Source organism: Pleurodeles waltl, chromosome 3_1 (genome assembly GCF_031143425.1).
Source record: "Pleurodeles waltl isolate 20211129_DDA chromosome 3_1, aPleWal1.hap1.20221129, whole genome shotgun sequence".
Lineage (NCBI taxonomy): Eukaryota > Metazoa > Chordata > Amphibia > Caudata > Salamandridae > Pleurodeles > Pleurodeles waltl.
The window spans coordinates 1,836,616,738-1,836,633,594 of NC_090440.1; the positions used below are offsets into that span (position 1 = coordinate 1,836,616,738).

The following is a 16,857-nucleotide window of genomic DNA, read 5'->3' on the forward strand; positions in this document are numbered from 1 at the left end:
TCATGACACTGAAATCACAATGGGAAGGTGATACAGGAAAGCACTGAGGGAGCGCGAATGGACCTCCATACTGGGCAATTGCAGAAGGGTGACCTGTAATGCACGCCTAAAACTGATACATTATAAGTGCGTTCACAGGGATTGTGTCACGCCACAATGACTGTTCAGACTAGACTCATCCAAGCCAGAGCATTGCCCCAAGTGCAGTTCAGTTGTTGGGACATAAAGCCATATGTTGTGGGAGTGCCTAGGCGTGGGAGCCTTCTGGAGTGAGGCAATCCAGGTGCTGAAGGTCTTGACTAAAGATGGCACTGCTGCCAATGATCCAGCTATGCCTACTGGGCCAGGTAACACGAGCTAAACCCACTAAATATGCAGAGAAGGTATTGGAGCTTGGCTTGTCTGTGTCAAATAAATGTGTATCACTAAGGTGGATGATCAATCACCCACCCACTCGAAAACATTAGTTTTGGGAACTTGTGCGATGGACACGAGCGGAATATGGGGTGAGACACAAATTTGTGTATAGTGGGGCCGACCAATGAGGCAGAATGGAATGGGACTTAGTGGAGCTTCCATTGCAGCAGGAACTTGAGCATGTGGCAGAACAGGAGGAGGGATCTGGAGATGATTAATGCATGAAACTACACAAGGGAAATGTCGAGGTATGACACGATTCAATGTTGGTGCTTCTATATGTCCTCTCCACATTATTTTTACACTGCCTGGGTGCAATTTGCAGGTTGATAGCAAAATACACGTATTGTGGCACGCTTCTATCTCTAGATGCCTGGTGGGAGGAATGGAGAAGTATTACCGAAATGAATTGTTATTAGATTGCAAAAATGAATTTGAAAAAATTTGAAAAAAATAGAATCACGTTTTCAGTAAGACGAACAGTCCCTTAGCATATAACGACTGCTTTTTGCAAAAATGTTCTTCTAATGCGGATCAAGTTCTTCAGCTTGTTCCACACTGACCCACTATGAACCATAATGTCACATCACCTATGTTGGCTGAAAGGTAGGGCTACCCTAACACTAGTGTGACAGTAAAAATTAGCCAACAATTGGCATGGAGTGGACTCCTTGCACTCCTGCACCCCAGTGCCATTGCACCTGCTGCACTGTTGATAGCTACGCCCCTGGTCAAACGAATAGGAGTCCCCGTTATAAAGGAGAACCAGACTGGGTGTACCCATATACCCCCAACAGAGTATAAAACCCTTTTTTTGAGCAACACCCAAAAACATGTAGATCATCTGCTAGGTGACTCATGACACAAGTGTAATGCACAGGGAAACATACCAGAGTGACCATAATGTTGAACGTAGAATCAGGTTGGCATCTGGTGATCGCCCGGAGAATTTCGGCTGAGCAGACCGTCTTTCCATTTTCCGCATTGTGGGCTAAACGTGTCTCTCCAATCTGGATGTTTAAATGCACTCCATGTGATTGGACATTTGCTCTTATCCATAGCCTGCAAGTTTGTATTCTTTAACCTTGAACGTTGTTCAGTGGAAAGGTATATTTCCTTGTAAGGACATCCATGTAGACGTGGTTCACATCGCAGATAGCTTCAGTGCTAATTTAATAGTCGTGTCCCTCACGGAACTCGATTACAAGTCCTGCTTTAATTGGAACATTATTTATTGTACCCGTAACACCAGTTGTGAATTTCCTACTGAAAATGGGGCATTACATATGGACTTTGGCCAAAGAAAAGGCGTGGTAAGCATCAAAGTATTTCGACATATTTAACCTGATGAAAATCATTGTTTGTAAAAACCGACTACAGATTTAACAACTAACTCATAGTTTCCAACACCCGTGCAAACATTGCTTTGAATAGGTTTTAAAATTGTATAAGGCACTCGTGGTCGAGGCCTAGTCGTAATCTGTCTGTGAGGCTTCCGGGCATAAAGAGCATTATTGCTGGAAGCCAATGCTTCCTGCGCCTGTAGCTAGGGGCCATAGCCCAGGCTTTAGGTTTCTTAAACAAAAACATTTATATGTAAAAGATGATCGTGTTCCCTTCTCACCCCTACAACGAATAGGAGAAATATTCACATGGGTATGACCTATAAACAGCTTCAACTAAAGTAACCTTTGTAAAGGTACTACTGTTAAAAGACGCAGTCGTGTTGGTGAGCATCTAATTTAAAGGCACTTTTGCGCCCTACCCTCGTCATAAATTCTGCCAGTGCCCCAGCGCCCAACGTTGTCTTATCTACACGTCACAAAAGTATAAATAAATGTATGAATGCGCAAAAAATGATTAGGCTGATTCAAAAAAGCATGTTTTGTATTCCTTTTTTAAATGTTTTGGGGCCGATTCACAAAGGCATGTAAGATTGCGTGAGGGAGTACCACAAGAGTACTTCAGAACAAAGCTTACCTATCGAACTCAGAAAATGTTTTTATTTTGTATAATGAATATATAAGCTCCTTCTGATATCGGTAAAAATGCCCCTTGTGTTTGAAAAATTGTACTAGAACATTTATAAATTATGCTTTTCATGTCTCTTTTGTTTACGCTGTAGGAAGCCAGTTTATGTCCACCCCATCTCCGGACGGTTTGATGTGGGAAACCTGCAGTCCTATGTCATCTGCAACACTTATTTTCAAGAAAGGATACATACCCTGGCAAATTACCTTCGGTGATAGTGAAATGATAGCTTATAAGGCTGGTATCCCTCAAGGTCTCAGCATTGTACAGCAATGGCTCATCAAGAGCTGCTGCAACACCTCGGAGGGGGCATATTGGCAGCAGACATTGGAACACTGTAATCATGTCAGAACAATTTGTATTGCTATTTAGAATACTGGATACCCACTGTGAAAGGAGTGTATGCAATGGAAGTTTTAAGCACCGTGTAGTAATACATCTATAGTATTATAAATGTGTTTTTTCCTCCCTTTTGAGGGATATTGACAACAAGTTTGAATAGAGGCGATTGTTCTGTTCCTAGACTCTGAGATATTGGAATGTTCTGCCAGTAGAACTTGGATAAGCAGATAATTGTCAAAACGTTGTTGTTTAAGTTGTGATGAGAAAGATAATTATCTGTGTGGCCTCTTCTTGTTGTCATTGTGGCCACTTTGTCCCGTAGGCCGCATGGCATGTTAGCTCCTGTGACAGGGAATCATGGTGAGAATATCTTGAATCCATTCGAAAGAGACAGGAAGCTTCAATTAGTTTAAAAGGTGGAAGAGCACAGCAGAGTTTCTAGATATTCGTGGAACATCTCCTTGAGTGAAGGTGTGAGTGCACTCCACTCCAAAGCCGAGGGCAGAAAAGGCAATTCTACCTTGGTGAGAGAGTCCTCTTTAAACCAACACAAATATTTCTAAATGCTGTAATAGCATACTGTCTGATTGAGCACATACAGGCACCTCAAACCCCGTTTTATCGCAGAAAAGTCACAGGCCCTAAACTTACGAATAACATGATGACTTGGCCTATAAACCAGTCATTAACGGCCAGTGACACTTGCCCAAGCCCATTGTGCTACACATTTTATAACAGCATTCCTTGGGCATGGCCCAACAGAGGAACAGTTTTATTTGAGTGCAATAGAGTTTCCTTGCAAGCTCATCTTCTGATAGTAGCTTTATGAGTTTTATGGTCAATGGCCAGGATATTGAAGTTAACTTTCTGCACTTTTCTGAAAGACAGTACATTAAATGAAGTAAATTGCCTTTCACATTCAGTGCCATATTAAAGACCCATTATTAATCAAAATGCTGTCCATTGATTTGTGGGTCTGGAAAAGAAAGCACTGCCATGGTGTCTATATTTTGCTGACAGTCTTTCAGGATGCTTTAAGATCCGATTTCATATTAGCACACATGTTAGAAATGGGGTCTTTGGTTGACAGTCAGGTTACCCCCTGTTCAAGCAAGGACCCTCACTCTAGTTAGGATAAAAGAGAATCACCCTCAGCTAACCCCTGCTTACCCCCTTGGTAGCTTGGCAGAGCAGTAGGCTTAACCTCAGAGTGCTGGGCGTAAAGTATTTGTACCAACACACACAGTAACTTAATGAAAACACTACAAAATGACACAACACCAGTTTAGAAAAATAGGAAATATTTATCTAGACAAAACAAGACCAAAACGACAAAAATCCAACATACACAAGTCAAGTTATGATTTTTAAAAGGTTTAAAATAAAAAGAGTCTTTAGGTAGTTGTAACAACACACTAGCGCTGCTAGCGTGAAAATGTACCTGGTTTGCGGCAAAAATAACCCCGCACGGGCGGTGTGCGTCGAAAATAACCCTGCACGGGTATATGCGTCGAAAACAGCTCGGCTCGGCGAGGCGCGTCGAAAAAGCCAGCCACGCGACGGTCCGAAGTCCCGCGGCGCTGGTTGCGATCTCTCAGCCTTCGTCAGCGATGTTGCGCGTCGTTTCTCCTGCTCCGGGCGTCGATTCTCCGGTCGCGTTTCCAGCGGCGTCGTTTCTCAGCTGCGGAGCCGGCGTCGCGTCGTTTTCTCAGCCGCGATCGGATTCGCGTCGATCTTTTCTCCGCACGGTGCGCGGTGCGTGTATTTTTGTCCTTAGGCTGCCAGCCTCTCCTTTCAGGGTCCCAGGAACTGGAAGGGCACCACAGAGCAGAGTAGGGGTCTCTCCAGAGACTCCAGGTGCTGGCAGGAAGAAGTCTTTGCTATCCCTGAGACTTCAATAACAGGAGGCAAGCTCTACATCAAGCCCTTGGAGATTTCTTCTTCAAGATGGAAGGCACACAAAGTCCAGTCTTTGCCCTCTTACTCTGGCAGAAGCAGCACTGCAGGAAAGCTCCACAAAGCACAGTCACAGGCAGGGCAGCACTTGTTCCTCAGCGATCAGCTCTTCTCCAGGCAGAGGTTCCCCTTGATTCCAGAAGTGTTTCTAAAGTTTGTAAGTTTGGGTGCCCTTCTTATACTCATTTTAGTCTTTGAAGTCACCTTTCTTCAAAGGGGACTCACACCTTCTTGTGAGATCCTGCCTTGCCCAGGCAAGGCCTCAGACACACACCAGGGGGCTGGAGACAGCATTGTCAGAGGCAGGCACAGTCCTTTCAGATGAGAGTGACCACTCCACCCCTCCCTCCTAGCAGAGATGGCTAATCAGGAATGCAGATCACACCCCAGCTCCCTTTGTGTCACTGTCTGGTGTGAGGTGAAAAACAACCCAACTGTCAACTGACCCAGACAGGGAATCCACAAACAAGGCAGAGTCACAGAATGGTTTAAGCAAGAAAATGCTCACTTTCTAAAAGTGGCATTTTCAAACGCACAATCTCAAAATCAACTTTACTAAAAGATGTATTTTTAAATTGTGAGTTCAGGGATCCCAAACTCCACATGTCCATCTACTCTCTAGGGGAATCTACACTTTAATCATATTTAAAGGTAGCCCCCATATTATCCTATGAGAGAGAGACAGACCTTGCAACAGTGAAAACGAAATTGGCAGTATTTCACTGTCAGGACATATAAACCACATTACTATATGTCCTACCTTATCCATACACTGCACCCTGCCCTTGGGGCTACCTAGGGCCTACCTTAGGGGTGCCTTACATGTAAGTAAAGGGAAGGTTTAGGCCTGGCAAGTGGGTACACTTGCCAAGTCGAATTTACAGTGTAAAAATACACATACAGACACTGCAGGAGCAGGTCTGAGACATGATTACAGAGCTACTTATGTGGGTGGCACAACCAGTGCTGCAGGCCCACTAGTAGCATTTGATTTACAGGCCCTGGCACCTCTAGTGCACCTTACTAGGGACTTACTAGTAAATCAAATATGCCAATCATGGATGAACCACTTACATATAATTTAAACAGGAGCACTTGCACTTTAGCACTGGTTAGCAGTGGTAAAGTGCCCAGAGTAACAAAAATAGCAAAATCAGAGTCCAGCACACATCAACAACCTGGGGAACAGAGGCAAAAAGTTAAGGGAGACCACGCCAAGGATGAAAAGTCTAACACGTGTCCCCCCCAGCTAAAAGTGGGGAGCAACTACCCAACCTCATGGGAGTTCTCATCACTAAGGCGGAAGAACCTGGACAGACCATCAGCATTGGCGTGTTCTGTACCGGGTCGATGTTCCACCGTAAAGTCCATCCCCTGTAGGGAAATGGACCACCTCAACAGTTTTGGGTTCTCACCCCTCATCTGCATTAACCATCTGAGGGGTCTGTGGTCGGTCTGAACTCGGAAGTGAGTCCCAAACAAGTAGGGTCTTAGCTTCTTCAGTGCCCAGACCACAGCAAACGCTTCACGTTCTATGGCACTCCACCTACGTTCCCTGGGTAGTAACCTCCTGCTAATGAAGGCTACGGGTTGATCTAGGCCCTCTTCATTCAGCTGTGAGAGTACTGCTCCAATACCATGCTCTGAGGCGTCTGTCTGTACAACAAACTCCGTGGAGTAGTCAGGTGCCTTCAGCACAGGTGCTGTGCACATGGCCGCCTTCAGGGCATCAAAAGCGTTCTGGCAAGCCTCTGTCCAGATCACTTTCTTGGGTTGCTTCTTAGAAGTCAACTCAGTTAAGGGGGTAACAATGGTACCATATCCCTTAACGAACCTCCGATAGTATCCTGTGAGACCTAAAAAGGCTCTCACTTCAGTCTGGGTCTTGGGAGGCTCCCAAGCCAGAATCGTGTCAATCTTCGGCTGTAGGGGTGCCACCTGGCCACTCCCCACCTGGTGTCCTAAGTACACAACAGAACCCTGCCCTATTTGGCACTTGCTCGCCTTAATAGTGAGGCCCGCCTTTTGCAGGGCCTCTAACACTCTCCAGAGGTGTTGCAGGTGTTCCTCCCATGTGGAACTAAACACAGCAATGTCATCCAGGTAGGCGGCACTGAACTCATCCAGTCCTGCCAACACCTGGTTGACCAACCTCTGAAAGGTGGCAGGGGCATTCTTCATCCCAAAGGGCATCACATTGAAGTGGAAGTGCCCATCGGGGGTAGAGAATGCTGACCTCTCCTTTGCCCCTTCAGTTAAGGCAATCTGCCAGTACCCAGAGGTTAAATCAAACGTACTGAGGTACTTGGCAGCTCCTAACCGATCAATGAGCTCATCAGCTCGGGGGATGGGGTGTGCGTCAGTCTTGCTGACCGCATTGAGACCCCGGTAGTCCACACAGAACCTAAGTTCTGGAGTGGCACTAGGAGCAGTAGCCTTTGGGACCAAGACCACTGGGCTGGCCCAAGGACTGCTGGAGTGCTCAATAACCCTTAGGGCTAACATTTTGGAGACTTCCTCCTTAATGCAAGCCCTCACCCTGTCAGTCACCCTGTAAACCTTATGTTTAACAGGTGTACTGTCCCCAGTGTCCACATCATGTGTGCACAGGTGTGTGACTCCTGGGATCAGGGAAAACAGTGAGGCGAACTGTCCCAGCACGTGGCGACAGTCCCTCTGCTGTTCCTCAGTCAGGGAGGGGGAGAGGATCACTCCCTCCACAGACCCATCTTTCTCTCCTGCAGACAGGAGGTCAGGAAGAGGCTCACTCTCTTCCTCCACCCCGTCATCTGTCGCTAGGAGCATGGATAGCTCAGTTCGCTCAAAGTGGGGTTTGAGGCGGTTGACATGTAGGACCCTCAAGGGGTTCCTGGGGGATTGCAAGTCTACCAGATAGGTGACCTCGCTCTTTCTTTCCACCACCTCAAAAGGCCCAGTCCACTTATCTTGGAGAGCCCTAGGCTCTACTGGCGCCATGACCCACACTTTTTGTCCAGGCTGAAACTCAACCAGAGTGGCATTCTGGTCGTACCACCGTTTCATGTCCTCCTGGCTTGCTTCCAGGTTCTCCTGAGCGAGACGCCTGAAGCGGGCAGTCTGGTTTCTTAGTGCCAGCATGTAGCTAAATACATCCTGGGGTGGTTTACTAGGAGCTTTCTCCAAAGCCTCCTTCACCAGACTGAGCGGTCCCCTCACAGGGTGGCCATAGATGAGCTCAAAGGGGCTAAAGCCAAGTCCCTTTTGAGGCACCTCCCTGTAAGCGAACAGAAGGCATGGCAAGAGGACGTCCCACTTACGCCTCAAGGGCTCTGACAGGCCCTGAATCATGCCTTTCAAGGTGCGGTTGAATCTCTCAACCAGACCATTACTTTGGGGGTGGTAAGGGGTGGTGAACTTGTAGGTTACCCCACACACCTTCCACAGAGACTTCATATAAGTGGATATGAAGTTTGTACCCCTATCAGATACTACCTCCTTGGGGAACCCCATGCGGGTAAAAACCCCCATCAAGGCACGTCCCACCACGGGGGCGGTGACCGTCCTTAGAGGAATAGCTTCTGGGTACCGTGTGGCATGGTCCACCAAGACCAGGATGAACCTGTTGCCCAGGGCTGTCTTGGGATCCAGAGGCCCCACAATGTCAATTCCTACCCTTTCAAAGGGAGTACTGACTACCGGTAAAGGTTGGAGGGGAGCTTTGCATTTCCCCCCACTCTTGCCACTTGCCTGACAAGTCTGACAAGATCTACAATAAGCAGCTGACTGCTTGTTCATCAAGGGCCAGTAAAAGTGGGAGACAAGCCTCTTATAGGTCTTGTCCTGCCCTAGATGTCCTGCCAAAGGCACATCATGAGCCAAACCCAGTAGGAAGGTCCTGAAGCCCTGGGGTACCACCAGCATACGAGCTGACCCCGGCTCAGGAACCTTAGGCTCACTATACAGGAGGCCATCCTCCCAGTAAATCAGGTGAGTACCTGGCGCTCCGCCAGCCGCCTGGGCTGCAGCCTGCTGCCGCAGTCCCTCAAGAGTAGGGCATTCCTTCTGCGCTGTGCAGAATACTTCCCTGGTGGGTCCCCCTTCCTGCTGCCACTGCGACAGCTCAGGGACCTCCCCCAGTTCAGCCACCTGTTCCCCTGTAGGTTCCGGGGCATCACCCTCAGGCTCTGCCTCCTCCCGGACCGTGGGAACTTCTGGGGCGGGTTTCCCGCGCCTCCTGCCTTTCCTCTTCTTGGCGGTCCCCTGGGCCACTGTTTCAGGCTCCAGGGGCTCTTGACTACCCTGATTGGCTGCCATAGACCGGGTGGATACGCATACCCACCCAGGCAGACCCAACATCTCCAAGTGAGACCTGTGTTCCACCTCCTTCCAAGGGGAATCCTCCAGGTCGTTGCCTAGCAAACAATCAACAGGCATGGTTGGACTCACAGCTACTTTCCAGGAACCTGAGACCCCCCCCCATTCAAAGGGAACCTGCGCCACTCTGCAGAGGCGCTCAGAGTTGTCTACTGCAACTACTTGGTGAAGTACCCGGGGATCAATCTGCTCTTCAGACACCAGGTGACTCCTCACTGTAGTCACACTGGCTCCTGTGTCTCTCAGAGCCTCCACCCTCTGTCCATTGATGGTCACCCATTGCCTGTACTTCTTAGTGTTATCAGGCACTAGGTTTCTCTGGACCATCTCACTGTCCCCTAGTGAGACAAGGGTCATTTCTGCTGGTTCCCACCCACCTGAAACCAACTCCTCCCCAAGCGCTACACTGGCCAAACCCTGGGACGGTGCACCAGTGGGTGCCGGTGTACTTTTGGGGCATTTGGGGTCCCCCCTCACATGACCCACCTGGTCACATGAATAGCACTTACGTAGGGGACCACCTGCCATTGGCTTCCCTTTGGAGAACCATGGCCTCTTTTCACTGGGGGGTTGGGAATCCTTACCCTGGGAATCAGTTTGGGGCCCTTTAGAGAACTCATCCTGTTTGCCCTTACCCCCCCCTTTCTTCTGAGAGGGACCCTGCCCACCCTTGGCGTGGTCTCCCCCATACCTCTTTTGGACCCTGGTGCTCTCCCAGCGGTCCGCTTCCTGTGCAAGCTTCCTGGGGTCAGTCAGCTTGCTGTCAATGAGGTGCTGGCGCAGCTCTGGAAAACATAAACTGTACAAGTGCTCCCAAGCAATTAAATTGTAAAGCCCCTCATACGTGTTTACCTTACTGCCCTTCACCCAACCATCCAGTGACCTGCAACAAGAATCAACACATTCCAACCATGTTTGGGATTCCTTTTTCTTGTAGGATCTAAACTTCTCTTTGTACTGCTCAGGGGTGAGACCATACCTGGTAAGTAAGGCCTCCTTCATGGCAGGGTAGGTGAGACTCTGAGCATCCCCTAAGGCCGTCAGTGTGTCCCTCCCCTCTGCCTCAAAATGCTTCCACAGGGCTGCCCCCCAATGAGCTTCAGGGACCAGGTTCATGTGGAGAGCTGACTCATAACCCTTGAACCACAAGTAGATATCATCCTCCCTCTTATAATCCCTCACAAGGTCTTTTGGGATGTGTACCCTTCTCTCAGGCTGCACTGTAGAATTGCTGCCACCATCCCTACTGGACTGGCTTCTATGATCTATTTCTTTCAAGCTAAGCTCATGAGCCATTGTTATCTTCTTCTCCTCAAGGGCTAGCCTTCTCTGCTCCAATTGGTACTCCCTTTCTGCCTGTCTGTCCTGTAACTCTTCAGGTGTCAGACCCTTGGAGGATACACTGCTACTTGCCCTAGAGATTCTCCCCTGAGACATAGCAGGCCCACCCACTACATCAGTGTGAGTGACTTGCAACTCCTCTTCCCCCTCTGGCTCCTCCTCTGTGTGCCCCTCAGCTGCTTTGGCTGCCACCCAGGCCCTCAGCGCCTTTTGCAGCTCATCCTTCTTGGATGAGCTCTCAATGGGACAGCCAACATTCCTACAAAACTGCTTCAACTGAGCCACCTTGTAGCTCTCCAATTTCTCCAAATCAAAAGCAGTTTCAGCTAGGGCATCTCCAGACTGAGACATGATGAGAGGTTAAAAAAATATGCACAGTTCCAAAAACAGAAAAGCAAGTTCTCAAATGAAGTTTCAGCAAAGTCTATCCCGGGATCAGTGAAAAAAAAAGAAACTGAATGCAGAGAAAAACAGTCCAAGTAAAAAACAAAAATCACAAGACTAGTAGTATGTGGTCACGTAGTGGTCTGAGATCAAAACAGTAGTGTACACTTAATTACTGTATGTCAAGTACAAATACAAGTCCAAATCCCGACCGCTGGTCACCAATGTTAGAAATGGGGTCTTTGGTTGACAGTCAGGTTACCCCCTGTTCAAGCCAGGACCCTCACTCTAGTTAGGATAAAAGAGAATCACCCTCAGCTAACCCCTGCTTACCCCCTTGGTAGCTTGGCAGAGCAGTAGGCTTAACCTCAGAGTGCTGGGCGTAAAGTATTTGTACCAACACACACAGTAACTTAATGAAAACACTACAAAATGACACAACACCAGTTTAGAAAAATAGGAAATATTTATCTAGACAAAACAAGACCAAAACGACAAAAATCCAACATACACAAGTCAAGTTATGATTTTTAAAAGGTTTAAAATAAAAAGAGTCTTTAGGTAGTTGTAACAACACACTAGCGCTGCTAGCGTGAAAATGTACCTGGTTTGCGGCAAAAATAACCCCGCACGGGCGGTGTGCGTCGAAAATAACCCTGCACGGGTATATGCGTCGAAAACAGCTCGGCTCGGCGAGGCGCGTCGAAAAAGCCAGCCACGCGACGGTCCGAAGTCCCGCGGCGCTGGTTGCGATCTCTCAGCCTTCGTCAGCGATGTTGCGCGTCGTTTCTCCTGCTCCGGGCGTCGATTCTCCGGTCGCGTTTCCAGCGGCGTCGTTTCTCAGCTGCGGAGCCGGCGTCGCGTCGTTTTCTCAGCCGCGATCGGATTCGCGTCGATCTTTTCTCCGCACGGTGCGCGGTGCGTGTATTTTTGTCCTTAGGCTGCCAGCCTCTCCTTTCAGGGTCCCAGGAACTGGAAGGGCACCACAGAGCAGAGTAGGGGTCTCTCCAGAGACTCCAGGTGCTGGCAGGAAGAAGTCTTTGCTATCCCTGAGACTTCAATAACAGGAGGCAAGCTCTACATCAAGCCCTTGGAGATTTCTTCTTCAAGATGGAAGGCACACAAAGTCCAGTCTTTGCCCTCTTACTCTGGCAGAAGCAGCACTGCAGGAAAGCTCCACAAAGCACAGTCACAGGCAGGGCAGCACTTGTTCCTCAGCGATCAGCTCTTCTCCAGGCAGAGGTTCCCCTTGATTCCAGAAGTGTTTCTAAAGTTTGTAAGTTTGGGTGCCCTTCTTATACTCATTTTAGTCTTTGAAGTCACCTTTCTTCAAAGGGGACTCACACCTTCTTGTGAGATCCTGCCTTGCCCAGGCAAGGCCTCAGACACACACCAGGGGGCTGGAGACAGCATTGTCAGAGGCAGGCACAGTCCTTTCAGATGAGAGTGACCACTCCACCCCTCCCTCCTAGCAGAGATGGCTAATCAGGAATGCAGATCACACCCCAGCTCCCTTTGTGTCACTGTCTGGTGTGAGGTGAAAAACAACCCAACTGTCAACTGACCCAGACAGGGAATCCACAAACAAGGCAGAGTCACAGAATGGTTTAAGCAAGAAAATGCTCACTTTCTAAAAGTGGCATTTTCAAACGCACAATCTCAAAATCAACTTTACTAAAAGATGTATTTTTAAATTGTGAGTTCAGGGATCCCAAACTCCACATGTCCATCTACTCTCTAGGGGAATCTACACTTTAATCATATTTAAAGGTAGCCCCCATATTATCCTATGAGAGAGAGACAGACCTTGCAACAGTGAAAACGAAATTGGCAGTATTTCACTGTCAGGACATATAAACCACATTACTATATGTCCTACCTTATCCATACACTGCACCCTGCCCTTGGGGCTACCTAGGGCCTACCTTAGGGGTGCCTTACATGTAAGTAAAGGGAAGGTTTAGGCCTGGCAAGTGGGTACACTTGCCAAGTCGAATTTACAGTGTAAAAATACACATACAGACACTGCAGGAGCAGGTCTGAGACATGATTACAGAGCTACTTATGTGGGTGGCACAACCAGTGCTGCAGGCCCACTAGTAGCATTTGATTTACAGGCCCTGGCACCTCTAGTGCACCTTACTAGGGACTTACTAGTAAATCAAATATGCCAATCATGGATGAACCACTTACATATAATTTAAACAGGAGCACTTGCACTTTAGCACTGGTTAGCAGTGGTAAAGTGCCCAGAGTAACAAAAATAGCAAAATCAGAGTCCAGCACACATCAACAACCTGGGGAACAGAGGCAAAAAGTTAAGGGAGACCACGCCAAGGATGAAAAGTCTAACAACACAGTATTGTAGTTATGTAGTTGTTAGCATGCCGTGGCAACATTTTTAATGAAAATTTATAATTTCTTGCACTGCTATACAAAATAATTGAAATTTTCAGGGTCTGTCTCTGGATGATTTGTTTCGAGAATATGATGGGACTGCCAAATGTATCAAGGGAGGGCCATGTTGTCCCTTCATCAATTCAGAAATTATACCTAACTGTGGACAGTGTTAATCAGCTGACTGAATTAGAAGTAAATCAGACTAATTATAGCAATGCCGAATGATCTCGTTTATTTTGAAAAATGAGTATTAAGAATATGATTTTAGTATTAAGCATGTGATTTTAGTATTACGGATGTGATCTTAATAATACTTCCAGTCATGATTTGTTTAAAAGTTCAGCTGGAACAACCATAATTAAACTTCATTACAGAATCAGTATTTTAATGTAATATCCAAATATTTTGTTGACTGAACTTTCATTCATTTAGTTATTTTTAGTTATGTTCTTACTTTATTTTATTGCATTTTCTTCTGTAATTATTTGTAATAAAGTTGAAGTGCACTATAAGCATCAATGCTTGGGAATTTAGCTGAACTGTTCTGCCTCTGCTGAATGTTTACAGTTTGAAAGTGTGAGCTCTTTTAACAAGTTAGATCTCTATGGCCAGTTAATGGCCGGTGTAGTTCTAAAAGTGTGGGCTGACAAGGTAAACCGTATAGCTTTAGTACAATCAGAATATAAATATGGATTGTGTATATATCTAACTTGTGTTCAATATACTAATTGTTAGACCTTACACTCTTAGGTGATAGTTCCCCCAAACATTTTGCCTTCATCCCTCCTACCTTGCTGAATTCATGTTTTTCTGGCTATAGGACTCTCTGCACTTTTACCACTGCCAACTGGTGCTAAAAGGCTTGTGCCCTCTCCTTAAAACATGGTAAAATTGACCTACACCTAATTGGCACATTTACTTGTAGGTCCCTGGTAAATAGTAATATATTTAGCAAGGGCCTGTAAATTAAATACCACCAGTGGGCCTGCAGCACTCATTGTGCCACTCACCACTCTCCAAAGTAGTACTTTACAACCTGTCTCAGGCTTGCCACTGCAGCCTGCAGAGCAGTTCTAAAATGTCATTTAGAGCTGGCAAAAAATCCTTTTGTCAGGTCTAAACCTTTCATTTTAGGTTTGCCTGCACTGCGCTTGTGCTATGCTTGTGAAATCTATTGCACTTAATATAAATCTTAAAAAGGGCTTACATCCCACCCTCACTTTTTATTGGTTCTTGTGCTTGCCACTTACTTTTCCTCCATTTTTATTGGCTGTAGCATACTATTTCTTGTTGTTTCTCTTATCAGTTTCCCATTGGCCAAGTACTGTGTTCATCCGTTTTGGTGGAACCTCTTTGAACAGTCTTAGCCTGCTGTCACTACAAGAGCTACACCCTTGCTTTAAAGTTACAGCGCTGCCCGAGTTCCATGGGCTCAGCGCATGGAGACCTCGTGATCCCACTTCTGCTTGCTGGGAAGCCAAGCTCCAATCACAACTGCACTCACAAGTCTCCCTGAGGCAACGCACACTCACCAGTCTCCCGGGGCCAAGGAGGCACCCACTCTAGTTTCTATTTTGTTTTCTCAATTGAATTGGTTTGCCTGTGACAAAAAGTGCTGATCTAGTTTCTTTTATTTGAGTTCAGAAAAATAAGCTAAAACAATACAACTTCATACACACACGCCTGTGTTCACTGACATTGTTCCCCACTCTCCCGGCACATGCAGACTCCTGTAATTTCTGCACATTCCAAAACGTTTTTTCACAGGTGCCCAGAACACCATTATGATGCCCCACGACTCATTCTGTACAGAAGACTCTCTGATTGATATACCATCTTTTCTGACTATAGAAGTTAAGAGTGCAAAGTTGAAAATAGGCTTGGAAACAAGGTGCAATGTACCTGCTGCTCATGTGAACTCCTCGGGTACCTTCGGGTCTAGTTCCCGCTATATTTGAAAACAGATGCTTTCGGAGACTTCAACACCATTTGTCCTTTCAAGTTATTGCCTATTTAATGAAGTCTTTTGTTGTGCACTGAATACACATCAGTCACCATGCATTGAGGCACTTTCACCCTGCATTCAGACACTTATCAGCCTTCATTCATGTACCACTCACTCTGCACATAGAGCACTCACACCTTTCTCCCTCCACTCATACACTGCTCCCATACCTCTTAACTTATTATCCCCTAAGCGACAACTAATGCATTTACCAATGCATCTTAATGCTTATAATTCACCTCTAAGGTAGGCTCTAACAGCTGCTATGGCAGACTGCATGGACTTTAACAAGTAAGACATGTATCCTTAACTTTTATGTGTCCTGACAGTGGAACACTAAAGTCGTTTTTCACTTTGGTAAGGCCTATATCTCCCATTGACTAACACTGGGTTACCTTATTACATTTAATAAATCCTAACATTCAGACGGGGGCATATAGAAATATGCTATTTAGAATCAAATAAATTGTAATTTAAAATCCTTTTTAATGGTAAAGTGGGATTGTAAGTCACAATTCTGAAAATGCCACTTTTAAAAAGTTGGCATTTTCTTGTCCCAACCATTTGTGCCTTCTGCCAGTGTTTTGGGTCACATGACTGTAAATGGCTCTGATGTTGGGGGTTGTGCATTCCTCCCACACACTGACACAAAGGAGACTAGGTGTGGACAGGATGGGCCATACTGCCAGAATGGCTAGGGGCAGGAGCTGTAACCTGCCCACCTTGCACTTCAAATGGCTTTGCCTCCAGCACACACAAAGAAACCTAACACCAGGTGTTTGTCACCCCAGAAGGTTTGGAGTCTTGACAGGAGAAGAAAGGAACATTCCAGAACCAGATGTGGGGGGTCAGACAGGGTTTTCCCCCACACAAAAAGGCCAGCACCAAGTATAAATAATGGATCCCTAGAACCACTCTTCAGTTCACTTCTGGACCTGTGAAAGACTCAGAAGGAGGACTGCCATGCATATGGAAATACAGCTCTTCTGCATATCATTCTACTAAAATCCAAAACATGAGAAAATTTCCAGCAAAAATTGCTTTGAGAACCAACAGGAGACAGGGACCTACATGTAAGCTGATCAGATGAACATGCATTGCCAGTGGGATTTACTTTGCTGAAGCTCCTGCTACGTTCTTCACAGCAACAAAACCTCTTCAGTGGGACCTCCCAGAAACAGTATCGAGCCTTGTGGAGCCCTCTTTGGCTACAGCTGCAGCATTGTCCTGCTGAGTGTATCAGAGCTCCAGAAAAACTTCCAAGTCAGAAGATGGAAATCTTCACCAGGTTCAACTATGATCGTGCTGATCATCCCTTTGACCACGACAGTCACCTCCATCTGGAAATCCAGCTTCTCCTCCTTGGAGCTTTTCCTGTTTTCGTCAAAGGCTTCAACAAAACCTTGTTCAACGGCTTCCTGTCATTGACAACTTGTCTTCGCATACAGCCTGGTACCTTGCCCTGCAAAGACTCTCCCTTATCAAGAAACTTTTCAAGAACTTTTTTCTAAGTCAAAAAGTTATCTGAGACCATGCCCAATCCCCCCCTTGCATTCGGCTCACACTACATCGCGGTCAGTTCTATGTTTTGAATTTGACCCTTTCTCATGTGAGCACATACCTGCAGT

General features: G+C 46.7%; 1 protein-coding gene across 3 annotated transcripts in view; it reads left to right on the forward strand.

The window, feature by feature from the left end:
• Positions 1 to 13,743, forward strand: part of LOC138285661 (uncharacterized) — a 222,604-nt gene extending 208,861 nt beyond the window's left edge. For all 3 annotated transcript variants that reach the window (XM_069225910.1, XM_069225909.1, XM_069225911.1), the window contains 2 exons: positions 2,543 to 3,853; positions 13,185 to 13,743. In XM_069225910.1, the coding sequence (XP_069082011.1) occupies positions 2,543 to 2,663 (121 nt within the window). In that variant the 3' untranslated portion in view covers positions 2,664 to 3,853; positions 13,185 to 13,743. The remainder of the gene's footprint in view (positions 1 to 2,542; positions 3,854 to 13,184) is intronic.
• The last annotated feature ends 3,114 nt before the right edge of the window (positions 13,744 to 16,857 follow it).